Genomic DNA, 17,537 nt, shown 5'->3' with positions numbered 1-17,537 from the left:
GATACTTTTAAGGAAACGCTTACAACTATGTCCTTATTATTTGCAATTGTTACAAGCTCTAAAGCCTACAGGGTACAGTTTACATGCCAACTTTGCAAACAAAATGCTGCTGCATGACGATGAAGATTTTCTGGATCACATCGTCTTTAGTGTCAAATTGACATTTCATATAAACAGAAATGTGAACACACATAATGTGCACATCTGGGGTCAGCAAGTCCCAACAAGTGGCACAACTGCAACGAGACTCCCCTAAACGGAATTTTTTTTGTGCCCTGTCCTGGTGGAAAGTTTACGGCCTTTTCTTTTTCGGTGAAGTAACAGTAACTAGTGTTTCTTATCTTGATGCACTAGAACTCTTGACTCTTTCCCCAATTGAAAGCAGCTGAACCACAGAACACTATCTGGCATCAAGACAGTGCCCTGCCTGCCCGGCATAATTCAGTACCCGATTGGTTAAACAACATTGTACCCAAATGCTAGACTAGCCCCATGGGGCCAGATGACAAAGCTTGTTTTGTATGGCTTCTACATTCACCCAAGCTGACGCCATGCGATTTTTACCTTTGGCAGTTCAAAAAAAATCGTGTGCATGTGTCTCCGCTACAAACCGATCTATCTGACTTAAGAAAACAGGAGTGATCAAGGTTTGGGAAGAACTCATTTATCGACTCTATATCAGGGCGTATACATGGATAAGGAAAAAAAAATTCCCGGATTTTTCCCGGATTTCCTGGTTGAAAATACACTTTCTTCTGGGTGAAAATACACTTTTTCCATGTCAAGTGACAGTATACTTTTCCTCGGCACTGTAAAATGTGTCAATCCTTTATATGGGTTTTATACACCAACGTAGAATATACTGGCACTTTAGAAAACGAAACTCAGGGGGAAAAAAACACATTTTGGAAAGATCTTTGATGTGCAGCAACACGTAGGCTACATATTTTCGTGTTATGAACACATAAATTCAAATTCCACCAAACACCACATGTTACTTTCCGAAGCATTGAAATCGAGATTGCGACGCGCTTTTGTAAGCCAGTCATAGCTCATGTCATGTGATCTCGCCAGCTGATGACAGCATAGGACATGTGATGTAGTCAGCCAATAGCAAGATCAGACTTAAGTAGCGCGCACACACAAATAAGAAAAGTTAATGGTTTAAATTAATATACATAGTGTTGCTACAAGAAAAACAAAGCTTTCACATATAATATTAGTATCTAAGATTAATAAGCTGCAAGAGAAGCTAGGCTTCCACATATAATGTTGATCTTTTTTGCACATGTTACACTTTTTTAAGATACATCACACAAATGTGCCAGTAAAAATTTTAATAACGACATAAATGTCTGATCTTCTGGGCTCGAAATTCTTCTAGATGGTCGTCCTCAAAGAGTTGATTTTTAAATGAGAGTCATACGCTCTGTGATTTAAGAAATTCATCGTACATTCTCGCATATAGTTCATCTTGCTTAAAAGGAAATTTACTTTGGAAGTAACACTTTTCAAACCACCATTCGTAATATTTTCCCGTGACCTGTTAAGAAATTGGTTTGTCTGAGCAGTTGCCAGAGAGTGCCAGATAAGAGGTGTCACCGCACTTGCGCAGCTACAATGACGCAGGAAACCCGTGTGTTTGTATGTGTAAAATATTAAAAGATCTTGCATTATGTCATAAAAGAAATAAGACATCAGAGGATACTTCAAGACCATCGAAAGTCCATGAGCCATACGAAAATGCATAATTTGGCTTAAAGTGCACGTTCATATGTCCAGACTCGGATGTACACTTTCTTGAGTACCAGTACTGTATTATCTCATGTTTGGTTCTTTATTATGGCATAATGCCATACAAGCTAGAAGATGGAAAATGTGCACCTGAAATGCAGCGAACAGTTGAAACTAGCCAACAGAGCGAAGTTAAAACACTTCCTTTCAAATAAATTGACTGCCTCAGTGCAAAAAATTAATAAAAACCAAATCTCTTTAACAAACCGACAAAAATAACTTCATTGTGCTGCAAGGCGATTAATGCTTGACTGTCATAAAGGTTGAAATAAAACCTGAAACTAATAACATATTTTAGCCTTCCGTAACTATGCGAACATATTTTACTTCATTTGATAGGTCCCGGATACAGAAATCCGTTTTGTTTTCATTTAATGTGAGATCAATAAATGAAGAGGAAACAGCAAAATCACTAAACGTAAACACAGGTCACGTGGAGACTACCCACCTCCCCACTTCAACTCAGACTGCTCTGTGCATCAGCCCCGGATCTACGATATTTCCAAACCGGGGAAATATTAGATAGTGGCACCCAGCCACACATCTGTAGCCAGAAGCGGGAGAAGATACTACTCATACACGACTCAACTGCGCATGCAAAACAGCCCATCCGCAACTGTTCAAACGAATCTAATGTAAACAACTGTCACGTCAAGCTCATCAGAGGCAATTTGTTGTTAGGAAGCATTGCATAGTCTTCCTAAAGCCTTTGACACACTTTGCTGTTGGCAGACACTTGTAGGAGCACTGTGTTTTGTTGTTGTATATGGAGCATTTCCTTTGCGACTTAAGTTGTTGTCCCCCCCCCCCCCCCCCCCCCTCTCGTTCATGTTTTGTTGCTGCAGTATTATTCAGCAGACGTGGGTACAGTAATACACTTTGTTTGAGTATTGGTTCTTACAAGTCAAAATCACAAAAATTTAACTGAAAACTAAAACAATGAAAAATTCTCGGAATTTTAAAAAGTTCCCGGGTTTTTCCCAGTTTTCTCCTGGATGAAAAAATTCCAGGGTTTTTCCTGGGTCTCCCAGTTGTCCCAGGTCGTATACACACTGTGTATGTGTCATGAGATGAATGGTGCTCATACTGAATACTTGCAAGAAAAACTGAGTTGCTCTCTTTCATCTGAATTATAATTTATAATTGCAAGATAAATGCAGTAAATGCTACAAAGCTGTAAAACCTCCTTATTCATTTTGAAACACCCAGTACCTCACACAGGCACCTGTACGATTCTCCACTGTTTTACAATTTGTGACTCGGGAAAGGATGTTAAATGTATCTGAGGTATCATGCCATGTGACACAATCTTTGACGCAAAACAAGCTGACAAAATTATTGGCTTGCTACTGTTTGACTCACTGAACAACAAAAGTTGGAGACAGGTTGCACTTCACACTTTTAAAGTACCACAAGTTAACCAAGTGCAGGAAAGAAATACCAATGGATTGTAGTGGAACATTTTTACATGTCATCCCATCTCCTTGGCAACCTCAACCTTACGGTTGATAGGGGTACCTTACTCCCACAATATTTTTATACAAAAAATGGCTGATGTGTATACAAAATTTGGGTGAAATTGCTCCGGCATTCCTAAGTTATGCCTTTAGCTCAATATTTTCACACTCAATCTCATCCTTATGTATTTGCTAAGTTTGGTAGCAACTGCTTCATGCATTTGTGGTGTAACCTATCACTCTGGTATGTGCAACTCTATATCTAATTAGGTGATGAGTGATGGTCATAATCATTAAATCATATGATAATTTAGTGGTTAGAAACAGAAAGCTTTTTGTGGAAAGTCCAGGATGGTATAACAACAACATTATGAAAAGCGTAGATTGCTACTCACCATATAGAGGAGACAATGAGTCGCCAACAGGCACAAGTTGTGCTTATTTGAATATTTGTGTGTTCTTGATTTCAGGAAATGGCCTTTTGGCCAAAAGTTTAAATGTATAGCTGTCTTTTTGTTGTGCCTCTCTGTGACTCAACATCTCTATATGGTGAGTAGCAATGTATTCTTTTCATAATACTGAACCTGTTTTTTTCTCATCTGTTTCGCATGTGACAAGTATATGGATCGACACCGTGCATCTTCAAAATGAGATGGTGACTGCATTGTTACCATGAGTTGTGGTACTTGCATGGGCTTTGTGTAACGTCCACAATTTGGTGTCTCAGTTTGGAGTAGGATGGTGCAACACCAAATAAATGCATGCACAATGACAATTCTGAGTGTCTCATGATAGACAGAAGACATCCAAACAACGGTCAAAAAGTCTGATGTCAAGCTTTACAGACGAGCAATGTTCTCTGTTACTAACTTTTGTGAAACTGTACATTGGGATATAATATATAAGAAGTTGTAGAAAGAGGAAGTACATTGTATTCACTGGTAGAAAATCATGAATTGGTTGATGTTGATCATATTCCAGCACAAGCAGAACTGCAGCACTAATGAAGCCCCTCAACTCTGCAGGCATGGTCCAAGAAGAAAATTTATTTACAGGTACAGCAGATCATAATTTCAAGGAAACAAAAAATTTGAATCTAAGCACACATATATTTATAGGGTAACAATGGACATTAGAGATATACATCTCCAATCCCCTCCCCCATCCAAGAGGATAAACAACATTGGGGCTGTCAAACAATGAGCCTAGTAGCCTCAAAAAGTATTGATTTGATACTAATATGGGTCATTACAAGATTTTTTAAATAATTTTTTCATATTTTGTCATGAGTTCTAACCTCTACCCCTATGGGTACAAATAAATAAACAAATAATGAAATAATGGAAACCCAGGATGGAGCAACTGCAATATTAACAAAAGACAAAGATTCCTACTCACCACACACAGGAGATATTGAGTTGCAGACAAGCACACCAAAAGGACTGCTAAACATGTGAGCGTGCACACACACACACACACACACACACACACACACACACACACACACACACTCAATGACCAATGTCTCTAGCCACAGAAATGTTTCTTTATTAACACTTGCACTGTAAATTAGACTGTGCCTAAGCAGTGCAATGGTATTTCCTTAAGTGTTCTCTTCTTAAAAATTCTGTAAAGCTTTCAAGCAACATTGTTAAGGTTCTCGTGATCACTTAATGATAAATTGCCTGTTGGCTTCTGTCTCGGGTTCTTTGGCCGTTGTTCGTATGATGATTTTTGGCAGTTTGTCTTTCAAGCAAACATCTGCTTCATTTTTGCAACATTATCTGAGTGTATTACAAGAACTATATAGTTATTTTCTTGCATTATTTTCATTTGAAGATCAGCATCTACAATATCATTCGGATGTCTGAATTTAGTGTTGTTTACATTGTAATACACAACATGTAGACAAGGATGCAGTGTGTCTTGGCTGGTGGTCCAATGGTAGGGCCGAACTTTATTTTGTAGCCCAAATGAGTAATTTTCAGTAAAACCACCAGTTACGAGAAATTTTGGTAATTAATTTTGTATAAGCAAAACATAAGTGTTACGAGAAGTATGAAGTTAAAACTTATGAGTGTAGTTCATTAAAAATTACCATGTATCTGTGTATACTTCTCTAACAGATGGGAATGCACATGAGGACAAGCCTATAAAAATAACTGTACGTAACTGTAAAACGTAGTTGCAAAATATTTTTGCAAAAACAAAGTTACATTTAAAATAAAGTGATTTGCGAACTCACCAACCAACCTCACAATAACACTATTTCATGGGAGATGACAAGCTGCACAACATTGTACAGATCTTACAAATCTAACATTATATAGAATATGATAATAATCACAACAGATTTAAAATGTTTTAGTCTTCAGTTTTGTTTAAATAAAATATATATGCTTTTTAACCCCTTAATACCTAAACAAATTTCTAGATGGAAGATAAAAATAAAAAATTGTCACCCCTTAGTGGTATCCACAACACTCCGGTGATTACAGCACTTGTCAGAAACATGAGTAGCTTCCATGCAGAATGCTACCGGCACTAGCATTAAAACACAGTTAACCATCCAATTATTAGCACTGCACTGATATGATACGAATTCCTGACACTCACCATTAAGGGGCTGTTTTCATTATTTTACAAGGACAACTTTCTGTGTTGTGTTTCTATTGCTAATAAAGAAATATAAAGAAAATAAAAGACAGTGTGCCTGTGGACACCCCACCCACCCACCCCCCCCCCAAAAAAAAGCATGTGAGCGCGAGTACGCACACACGCACACGCGCACACACACACACACACACACACACACACACACACACACAGTTACATTGTGCCGGCTGAACACAAAATGCTAGGATTGCAGTTTGCCAAGTGGATTGGCATGAGGGGTTGTGTTGGGTGGAGTGGGTAGAGGGAGAAAGAAGCTAAAAAGCAGGAGGAGGTTACAGAGGCATAACTGGCAGATTGAAGGACGGTAACAGGTGTGCGAGATATGAATGCAGGAGGGACAGGCAGCTTGTGCATTGGCTGTGAATGTGACAGATGGGCACAGGAGCCAGTGAGTTCATGTGGAGCATGTCGACAATGACGAGGAACTGGTGAGTTTGTGTGGTGCATGACGATGATGACATAGAAGTGTGGACTGGGAGGGGGTGACAGGACAGAGGAGGGGAGACTGTTGGGTAGAAGGAGTGCAAGCAGTGGGTTTGTGGAAACTGAGGCCAGGATGACTAAAGGAGCAAAGGATGTATTACAAGGATAGCTCCCATCTGCATAGTTGTTGGTGGGGAGAAGTACCCAGACGGCATGGGTTGTGAAGAAACAATGGACCTCTAGCATAATTCTCAGCAGCATTTTCTGCCACTTTGTCTCTTGGTCTTGGACACACTTTGACGGTAGCCATCGATTTTGGTGGACAGCTAGTTGATGACCATACCCACATAAAATGCTGTGCAGAACCTGCAGAAGGGCTGGCATATGGCATAGCTGCTTTCACAAGTGGCCCTACCTGCCTATGACAGGACTAGAGTAAGATGTGATGGGTCAGTGAATTAGGCAGGTTTCAGATAGATAACATGGAGGATTGCCTAAAAGTGAAATATAACGAGGTCTGAAAGAACAGAACAAAACAAGAAAATTTATGATACGAAAAAATGAGAAATAAATTTCACCTAATGTTAAATGCATGCACAAGCAGTATAATGTTCAAATAAGTACAAAAGTGCTCAGAATAGTTTCAGGATATTATGATAGCTCAGGACAAATAATGAGAGAGCCTTAAGAACAGAGAGAAACAAAAGAGGCACCTGAGCATTTGGACATCTATACAACGCACCTACACAGTAAAAATACTGAGATCTCACCTCACTCTCTGGCAGTGGACTACTGTCCCTCTCCTTTTCCTTGCCCTTATCCTCAGAGAGGCCCTGCACTGCCAACAGTTCTGCTGTTGTCAGAAAGGAAGTGAGCTGCTCCTGCATCACATTCACCTCTCCATGGTACATGAAGTCTATCAGAGCCACCAGGTCTTCAAATTTGACATTGCGAAAAATTATCACAGGATGTTGGCAAGGATTTTCCTGTAAAGAAAACATACTTTATAGAACATGACATACTTCAGTATCACTACAAAAAGAGGGAGTAGTATCATCCAAAAACACCAGCAAATTGTAAATACTGCTCATCCAGCCGCCCTTTTCCATCTCAATAATGTAGAATGGGAATAATTCAGTTTTTTATTACTCTCTACTCTGAGTTCCCTACACAATCCTTAAATGTGTTGTATGAATTATTTACCGGGAATGGATTTTAGTTATTTGTTTTATCTTTTTGGGCAAATTATTATACAATTTTAATCCCTAACTAAAAATGTTGTTTTGAGTTTCTCATCTGTGTTTCTTTGATAAACGTCCAAAACAGTTCTTGTTCAGTGATCATGTATAGAACTATTAATGAAATACTAATGTTTTTCCTGGTAGCAGCAGAGAGGTAGATGTACTAATCTGGCAGAGTAAGGATATATAATTTCTTAAATAGTTCTTTTAGTTATTATTCTTATAGTCCCTTAACACCAGTCTGAAAATTGTGCCCATGTTTAGTGCATTTGATCCCCAGCAAAGAATTGAGCATAGAGAGGAATAGTGTGTCACCATAATTCACTGGCATAGTGATGATAGGGCCCCAAGAGCATAATATACCAATGACATTCTCTTTGCCAGTATCTTTGTATGTTCGTTCCGTATCAACTGACAATCAATATGCATCCCTAAAACTTTGTGTTTGCTACACTGCCTACAGATTTATCACTTAAAGTGATGGAATTGTTTCCCCTATCATTACTGAAGTTCATAATATTTGTTTTCTTTAAGTTGAATGTTAACTTATTACATTCTACCCAATCGTAAATGTTTATTTATTTATTCACACATCAAATTCCGAAAGACCATACTGAGGAGCAAATCTCCAAGGTCATGGAATGTGTCAGTACATGAAATTACAACATAAGAGTAATAACAGATAAAAATAAAATGTTTATGAACCCAAAAACAGTCAAGTCATAAGTTTCAGAAAACGCAGTCAACAATATAACATAAGAACCAGCTTAATTTTTCAAAGGAACTCCTCGACAGAATAGAAGGAGTGACCCATGAGGAAACTCTTGAATTCTGATTTGAAGTGGATGGATTAGGGTTGGGTTGTTTGGGGGAGGAGATCAGACAGCAAGGTCATCGGTCTCATCGGATTAGGGAAGGACGGGGAAGGAAGTCAGCCATGCTCTTTTAAAGGAACCATCCCAGCATTCGCCTAGAGAGATTTAGGGAAATCACTGAAAACCTAAATCAGGATGGCTGTCCGTGGGATTGAACCGTCGTCCACCTGAACACGAGTCCAGTGTACTAGCCACTGTGCCACCTCGCTCGGTGCGCATGGATTACTGCTAAGATTTATAAATTATCGTGGTAGCTAACTGAAAATGGTTGCAGCAGTTTACTGCACACCTTTCTGCAGAAGAGTTATGGGAGTCCGATCCAAATGCAGGTTGGATTTCTGCCAGGTATTAACAGAGTGAAATCCGCTTATTCTTGGGAATAAGCCGATACTGTTAACAAGAAATGGCAATAAAGAATACATGTATTGAGAGGCCAATGTCAAAATACTCAGACTAGTGAACAGCGGTTGACAAGAGGTTCACGAACTTACACCACTTATTGCCGGAACCGCCCATTTCTGAGTCAAAAATATCCTTTTAGGATGGGAAGAGTTACCACAAAATATAATACCATACGACATAAGCAAATGAAAATAAGCAAAGTAGGCTAATTTTCGTGTCGAACGATCACTTACTTCAGATACTCAAACAGTAAAAATGGCAGCATTAAGTCTTTGAGCAGCATACTGAGCATGAGCTTCCCACAACAGTTTACTATCTATCTGAACACCTAGAAATTTGAACTATTCAGTTTCACTAATAATATGCCCATTCTGAGAAATTAAAATGTTGCATTTTGTTGAATTGTGTCTTAGAAACTGTAAGTACTGAGTTTTACTGTGATTTAGCTTTAGTTTATTTTCTGCAAGCCATGAACTTATGTCATGAACTGCACTGTTTTAAAGCAAGCCAATGCTGCATGCAACATCCTTTGCTACCAAGCTACTGTCATCAGAAAACAGAAATATTTTAGAGCTACCCATAATACTAAAGGGTATATCATTTATATAAATAAGGAACATCACAGCCATTCTCAACACTGTGAATAATGACATTTGCTGTCTGTTGTTTAAGTAAGAGGTGAACAAATTGTGAGCTACTCTTCATATTCCGAGGTGAACCAATTGTAAGGTACTCCCCGCATTCCAAGTTGAACCAACTGTGAGCTACTCCCCGTATTCCAAAATGGTCCAACTTCTGGAGCAATATTTTGTGATCAACACAATCAAACGCCTTAGTTAAATCAAAAAATACGCCCAGAGTTCGAAACCTTTTGTTTAACCCATCCAGTACCTCACAGAGAAAAGAGAATATAGAATTTTCAGTTGATAAATGACTTCTAAAGCCGAACTGTACATTTGATAGCAAATTATGTGATATAAAATGATCAATTATCCTTAAATACATATCCTTTTCAATAACTTTAGCAAACACTGATGGCACAGAAATAGGTCTAAAATTGTCTACATTATTTACTACTTACTACACAGAAAAAAAGGAAAAGCTACAAATATGGCTAAGTACATGGCTAACATGTGCAGCACAGTACTTTAATATTCTGCTAGGCACTCCATCATATCCATGAGAGTCCTTAGCCTTCAGTGATTTCATTATTGACTCAATCTCACCCTTGTCTGTATCACAGTGGAGTATTTCAGACATCACTCTCTGAAAGAGTTATACGATTCCCTGCAGAAACTAAAATTTTATTTAATTCACCAGCAATGCTCAGAGAATGATTGTTAAATACTGTACATATATCTGATTTATCAGTTACAGAAATATTTTTGCTACGAACTGACTTTATATCATTGACCTTGTGCTGTTGACCAGACACTTCCTTCACAACTGACCAAATGGTTTTAATTTTATCCTGTGAATTAACTATTCTATTTGCACATCACATACTCTTTGCCATCCTAATAATGTTTTTAAGCATCTTACAATACTGTTTGTAATGGGCAACTGTAGCTTGATTGTGACTACTACTAACATTTTGATACAATTCCCAATTTGTTCTACATGGTATCCTTTTATCCCACTAGTCAGCCACCCAGGCTGCCTTTTACTGCTAGTACCCCATTTAGAATGTTCTAATGGAAAGCAACTCTTAAAGAGCATGAGAAATGTGTTAAGGAATGCATTATATTTGTCATCTACGTTTTTGACACTATAAACATCCTGCCACACTTTTTCCACGCCGAGGTTTAAAAAACTCTCTACTGCCATTGGATTAGCTTTCCTATATAGTTTGTAATTATATGTGACATTTGTTTGAGCACAAAAGCATTTTAGTGTTAAAATTTGTGCATTATGGTCTGAAAGGTCATTCACCTTTTTATTAACAGCATGCCCATCTAGTAATGAAAAGTGAATAAAAAATATTGTCTATGGTTGTGCTACTGTTCCCCTGCACCTTAGTTGGGAAGATCATGATATTAGTTTCACTAAAAATATATCACCATCTTTGGCATGGGCTATTTATATTTCTCCCTATTTCCAACATATGACTGGAACCAGATGCTGCTCCTGCACCTAGTGCCAGTTTTTTATGCTCTACAGTGCCAAAAGCCTTGGACAGGTCTAAAAATACGCATATAACAAAGCCATTCTTGTTGAGACCTTCAACTATCACAACCGTAAATTCCGATATTGCAGAACTTAAACTTTGAAACCAAAACATCACTTTACTACTAGGGTTGTATTTATCCTCCTTTGTCCTTATGTAGCATATATGCTACATATAACTTTCATTTTTTTCTATCTCAGGAAGTGGACTCAATCTGCCTCAATGAAGCGTACATCATGTTCTTTCTGTATAGTATTTTTATTTCCGAAGCTCCCAGTAGGTGGTGGCATCTGCTTGAAGAAATCAGTTTATCCCAGTTCACAATGTCAGCATAACTTTGGGAAATACACGTGATTTCTGATTGTTTTCAGTAATTTTGAATCATAATGTGTTTATGATATGCAGAAATACGCTAATCTACCTTGTTGTTGTTGTGGTCTTCAGTCCTGAGACTGGTTTGATGCAGCTCTCCATGCTACTCTATCCTGTGCAAGCTGCTTCATCTCCCAGTACCTACTGCAACCTACATCCTTCTGAATCTGCTTAGTGTATTGATCTCTTGGTCTCCCTCTATGATTTTTACCCTCCACACTGCCCTCCAATACTAAACTGGTGATCCCTTGATGCCTCAGAACATGTCCTACCAACCGGTCCCTTCTTCTGGTCAAGTTGTGCCACAAACTTCTCTTCTCCCCAATCCTATTCAATACCTCCTCATTAGTTACGTGATCTACCCACCTTATCTTCAGCATTCTTCTGTAGCACCACATTTCGAAAGCTTCTATTCTCTACTTGTCCAAACTGGTTATCGTCCATGTTTCACTTCCATACATGGCTAAATCTACCTTATACTATTGAATAAGTGATAGTTTATTTCATGACAACAATATCAGGATACATCTTTTCCAATGTAGCACTGGATCTACATTTGGCAGCAACCTATACTTTCACATTCACAAGAGAGAATGCAAGAGAAAGAATAGAATGAAGAAGAAGAATGTGATGACAAACATGATGCAGTTCCAATAAGGAACCGGCCTAGAACACCAAAGCCTGTGCCATCACCAACAGCAAGAAATTTGAAATGCCTTAAATCTATCGGAGATCCTAGGGGGGGAAAAAAACTGTTGCCCGTGTATGTTGCCTTGGATGTAAATAGTTTCACATCTGTACATTGCGCTATGTGCAAAATATATCTCTGTTTCACAAAATAAGAACTGTTTTTGCAATTCCATAAAAATAGCAGTACCACAAAAATTTTCTGAGTGTTTCCCATATACAACATTTTGTGCTACTCACAGAAATATATTTTATGTATTTCTATTGTCAGGAAATATGTTTTATGTATTTCTATTGTCAGTTTTCCATCAAAGCAACACCTGAACACATTTTATTACAAGGATAGCCTATAAAGCATGTTTGAATATTAATGTAGTGCAAGCCTTAACTATTTTGATCAATCACATGAGTTTTTTACATTTAGTATTTTAGCTTTATTTTGTCCAATAACAACCTATTGACCACGAACATAAACTTTTAATTTATAAAATCTAAGCTCAGGACTGAGGAGGTTATCAGGCAAGTCATAGGTCTGTATTTTATGATTGATTCTTTTTGAGAAAGATGACAACAGAGAAAATGGCTTGTAGTTTTAATTATTTTCCCTTATTAACTTACTCTTGTAGGGTGATAATTTTCTATGCTTTAGATAATCTGTGAAAATGACTGAATTAAAAAGATTTGTTTAGTATGTTTGTTGATGGGGGTTTGTATGCTGTAAATGTAGAACAGAAATTGACACATAATTTAGGCCTGCCCATCTCCTTTTTTTTCCTGACTTCTGTTTTGGGGAAATTTTGATGTAATTTTTCTGGAATATCAGTAAAAAGCAGCCATTACAAAATTCAGTAAGGAAAGTCTGGGCAGAATATACAAAATTTAAAGGAGATCACTCAGCAAACAGCAGAAATACTGAGTCATTGTACACACAAAAGACAAAGAAAACTTGCTATTTTTCAGAACAAATCCTTTTATAAGCTGTAGTACACACACACACACACACACACACACACACACACACACATTCTCCAGCCCGTGCATGCCCGTTGAAGTCTCTGTTTCCGCTATTTGGTGAGTGGTCTCCTTTACTCCTAAATCTATAACAAAATTTGCTAGTTCCTGTTTATTTTTAATTAATCTACTCTTATCTTTGATTTGTATGAGGAGCAGTCAAATGAAATGTCAGTGACGGAAAAAAGTAAGTAAACTGTTCATTATTTCAAAAGTGTCTGCAGCTTGTGGTCTTGTGGTAGCATACTCGCTTCCCGCGCACTGGGTCCCGGGGTTTGATTCCCGGCGGGGTCAGGGATTTTCCCTGCCTCGAGATGACTGGGTGTTGTTGTGTCATGTTCATCATCATCATACATCCCCATTACAGTCAGAGGAACGCAATGGCAAACCACCTCCGCTAGGACCTTGCCTAATACGGCGGTGTGGGTCTCCCGCATCATCCCCTACGCTCCTCGGAGTATGGGACCTAATCATCATCATCATTTCAAAAATAATCACAGTAATTGCTAATATATTTATCCCACTATGAGACAAGCTGCTTAATGCCTTCATGGCAAAATGTCTGTGGTTGCCTACAGAGCCATGATTGTGCCCAGGCATGCACCTCTTTTTTCAAAGCAAACTGACAGCCACAAATGTCTTGCTTCAGGGTTCCAAAACATGGAAATCGCAATAAGGAGAGACCAGAACTGTATGGAGGATGTGTAAGGGCTTCCAAGTGAATGTAGCATACTCTAAACAGCCTTTGCGGCAGGTGTAAACTGTAAATTTAGCTGCACTTGTGGAACTTGGAGACAAAATCCTTCGCGATGTGATTATCCAGGACCTTGCAGGCAACAGAAAATGGGCTGAGATTCTAAAGAATGGCAAACCCTGTCCCAATGATGTACTTAGAGTAATCGAAGCTCATGAAGTACAAGACCTCGCAGACCTGACTTTCATGTGCTTATTGCAACGCTCACCAAGCCTGGTTCTAAGCAAGCTATGCCCCAACTAGCTCATGTTAACAACAGCTGCAAGCCACAGCATAAGCAGGATAGGAGGCACCCCACCTTTTATACTGCAAATTCACACACTCCAAAATCTTTTGTCTAATGTTATGTTACACTTGATCATAAACACTGCTTCTTCTGCCAAAAGGAACACTGATATTCTCCCAAGTCATGACACACAGCTAGTGTGCCTCCAAAAAAGCACAAAGTAGATTCTGTTCCACTTCAATGCAGATTTGAGCACAAGGAAGTTAATATGATCTCACGTTCTGAATCTTTGCCTGCTCTGCCTGGTAATACTCAAACGAACCACAGGCGCACGCACACGAATCCCAAAGCAACATGCACAGTGCAAGACTTGGCTAATTCAAATCAGTTCTTCTTGCATGGACAAACAGTAAACAGCTCTCTCTCTCTCTCTCTCTCTCTCTCTCTCTCTCTCTCTCTCTCTCTCTCTCTCCCCCCCCCCCCCAAAGAAAAGAGGAAGAAGAAATATCTAAGAGATAGAACTGATAGCCATATTCAGAGAACACACTGCAAATTATTCATAACCTTACAGATCTACAATCACTCTGAACCTTTTCAGTCAGCTACTCGCATGTCAGACACACTGATTAATCAAACTTCTTAAGAGAAATTGGGAAACTCTCAGCTTCAAAAACTATATCAAAATCTCTCAGCCTACAACAGCAACGTCTCCATTCTTGAGATGTGCACTTTGCAAGCAAAATATTGAAATACAATTGTATCAGTGTAATTCACAGTAGTTCAGTCATGCTCAAGTGCTAATATTTTTAAGGATGCATTTGATTTGAGTGGATTAGATATTCAGAACAATGTGCAAGCTACTGATACACAAGTTTCCCATGCCAGCATTCATCAACTGTGTGAAAAAGATGGACACACTGGGACACGCAAAGACTTTTAAAGTGCACATTACACCTCAAAGGTAATGCTCAAGCACAATTTTATCGAGCACACCCAGTGCCCTGAGCCATTTGCGATAGAGTTGCTTCTCAGCCCAACTGATTAGAACAAACTGGTGCCTTGAAAGATATTTCTGCTCATTGATGAGCATCTCCTCTGGTTATCACATGAAAACTGAATGGGAAAAAAATCAGAATTTTTACCAGCTTGAAAGTCAACTATTAACTCTCCAACAGTTACTGAATCTTACCGCTTCCAAGTATTGAGATAATTATGGATCACCTAGCAGGTGGACAATTCTTTTCTGAAAATAATCTGGCCAATTCTTATCTTCCACTTCCCCTTGATGAGGAAACAAAAAAATTTATTGTGATAAATACTTGTAAGTTTGTATCAATACTACTGTCATTCTTCAAAAGCGCATCTGCTCTTGGGTTACTTCTAAGCTTTCTTGAACAAGTGACATCAAAAGTTCCACCATGTTCAAATTATTTGGATGACATCAACATTATTTCTGCATAGACATTGGTACTGCACCTGAAAAATTTGTAATATCTTTTTCAAGTTTTAACCGTAAGTGATCATTTTTCAATACTGAAACTGTATATTTGGGACATTTCATTGAGGCCCATGGTGCCCATCCCTCAACTAAGTATTTAGGGGCTATCCAGAGATTACCTTCTCCTAAAAATGTAAAAGAACTACAGGTAGCTCTGGGCAAACTGAAGTACTATATCACATTTATTCTGAATGCAGCACAAAGTGCTGCCCCTTCACATTGTTCTGGCATAAAAATTTTCCTTTCTAATGGGCTAGAGAATACGAACAATCATTTCAAAAGTTGAAACATGCATTGCTTCGTCAGCCTTGCCTTATTTATTTCAATTTGCAAAAAGCCAGTGGTGCTTGCAGTTGACGCATCATCACGTGGCACAGTGGCAGTTTTACCTCATGTGGTCAACAACTTTGAATGCTCCATAGCATTCGCGTCTAAAGCCGTATCCACAGCAGACGTGCTGCACAGTGCAGAGCCATGCACAAATGTGTGGCGCAGAATGGAGCAGGGTGTTCATAGGCATACAACATTGTTCCCACGCGTGCACGTGCATAAAAAAATAAAATAAAATAAATGGAAAATGATACATGCCGTCCAAACAGAGCCTTGCACAAATGAAACATTTCCTTTGATGTACTGACACTGCATGAAACATGTTCATTATTGCACAGAGCATCGCAGTTCGACCACATGCGCTGAGCCTCTTTTTTTGGTTTTGCACAGCACAAACCTGTGTGGACACAGCTTAAGATGTTGAAAAAGACCCAAGTTAATTACACTAAGCTGCAAGGAAGCCTTAGCCATCACATACAGTGTCACTAAATTCCATATCAATATCTCCAGGGCAGAAAATTTTTTCTTGTGATGGATCATAAGCCACTGACTGCTCTTTTACATCCAACAAAAGAAGTGCTTGATCATACAGCACAGAAGCTGCTGTGTTTGGTCACTAGTTCTTTCAAATTACCAGTATGAAATTCTCTATTGCCCTATGACAGAGCAAGCAAATGCAAATACACTGGCTCACTTACTTGTGGGAAACGAACCAGAATTCAATGATCAGAAGCTTTTTGTCTTCAAATTGAACAATCTGATTCGCAAGAACTGCAAGCTTTTCACATCAATTTTTGGCAGATCGCAATATGCTGAACAGGATCAATAACTATGATTGCTAAAGTATTACATTCAGATGGGGTGGTCTCATAATCCAAAATCAATTTCAGATGCAGTAGTCTGCAAATACTATGCACAGCACAACAGCCTTTCTCTTCAGAGAGGTGTAACTGTACTGCAGTCTCCTAGTGAACAAACAGCAAGTCATGATTCCCACATCATTGCAGAAACATGTTCTGAAACAATTACATAGAGGATATTGGGAAATCATTAGAACTAAGCAGCTAGCATGCCAGCATTGTTCATTCCTATCTCCAGTTTTTTGGCTGACGTTCCCAGCAGTTTGCACAGCCAATATCACGACGCAGGCTGGTTGGCACTGTCTGCCACTGTACCACAGCCAACTCCTTCAGCAGCACCATGGCATCGTCTGCTGTGGCCACCCACTTCATACATCGTAGTGCCTTCTGCACTGGCATCTCACATCCTGTCCAACCCACACAGGATGCCTGCATCACAGGGCATACATTCACCAGGAAACCTACGTTATCTGTGTTGTCAACACAAATATTTACTGGTGGCCACAACACAACACAACACCATGTCTCTACCAACGGCCACCAGGGACTGCTACCCGTTCGGGGAGCCTGCAGAACAGCTTCACCAGAAGTCGCAGCTAGCCTAGGAACTACTCAGAGCTGCCACCCCAGCAGCCATGGCCAATGCCTCTTCTAGCTGACCTATCTCTTGCAGATGGACTTGGTATAGTCAATGAACATCTTCACATTTTAGAACTGTCTTATTGTGATAACTCCCCATGAAGAGTCGGGTCTTTTCTATTATT

General features: G+C 39.0%; 1 protein-coding gene across 13 annotated transcripts in view; it reads right to left on the bottom strand.

The window, feature by feature from the left end:
* LOC124773262 (protein bric-a-brac 2-like) overlaps positions 1 to 17,537 on the bottom strand; it is a 533,990-nt gene that overhangs the window by 489,824 nt on the left and 26,629 nt on the right. For all 13 annotated transcript variants that reach the window (XM_047249394.1, XM_047249395.1, XM_047249389.1 and 10 more), the window contains one exon: positions 7,121 to 7,336. In XM_047249394.1, the coding sequence (XP_047105350.1) occupies positions 7,121 to 7,336 (216 nt within the window). The remainder of the gene's footprint in view (positions 1 to 7,120; positions 7,337 to 17,537) is intronic.

The sequence above is a fragment of the Schistocerca piceifrons genome, chromosome 2, assembly GCF_021461385.2.
Source record: "Schistocerca piceifrons isolate TAMUIC-IGC-003096 chromosome 2, iqSchPice1.1, whole genome shotgun sequence".
Taxonomy (NCBI): domain Eukaryota; kingdom Metazoa; phylum Arthropoda; class Insecta; order Orthoptera; family Acrididae; genus Schistocerca; species Schistocerca piceifrons.
The sequence above is the reverse complement of the archived record's forward strand: the minus strand, read 5'-3'. Positions and strand labels throughout refer to the sequence as shown.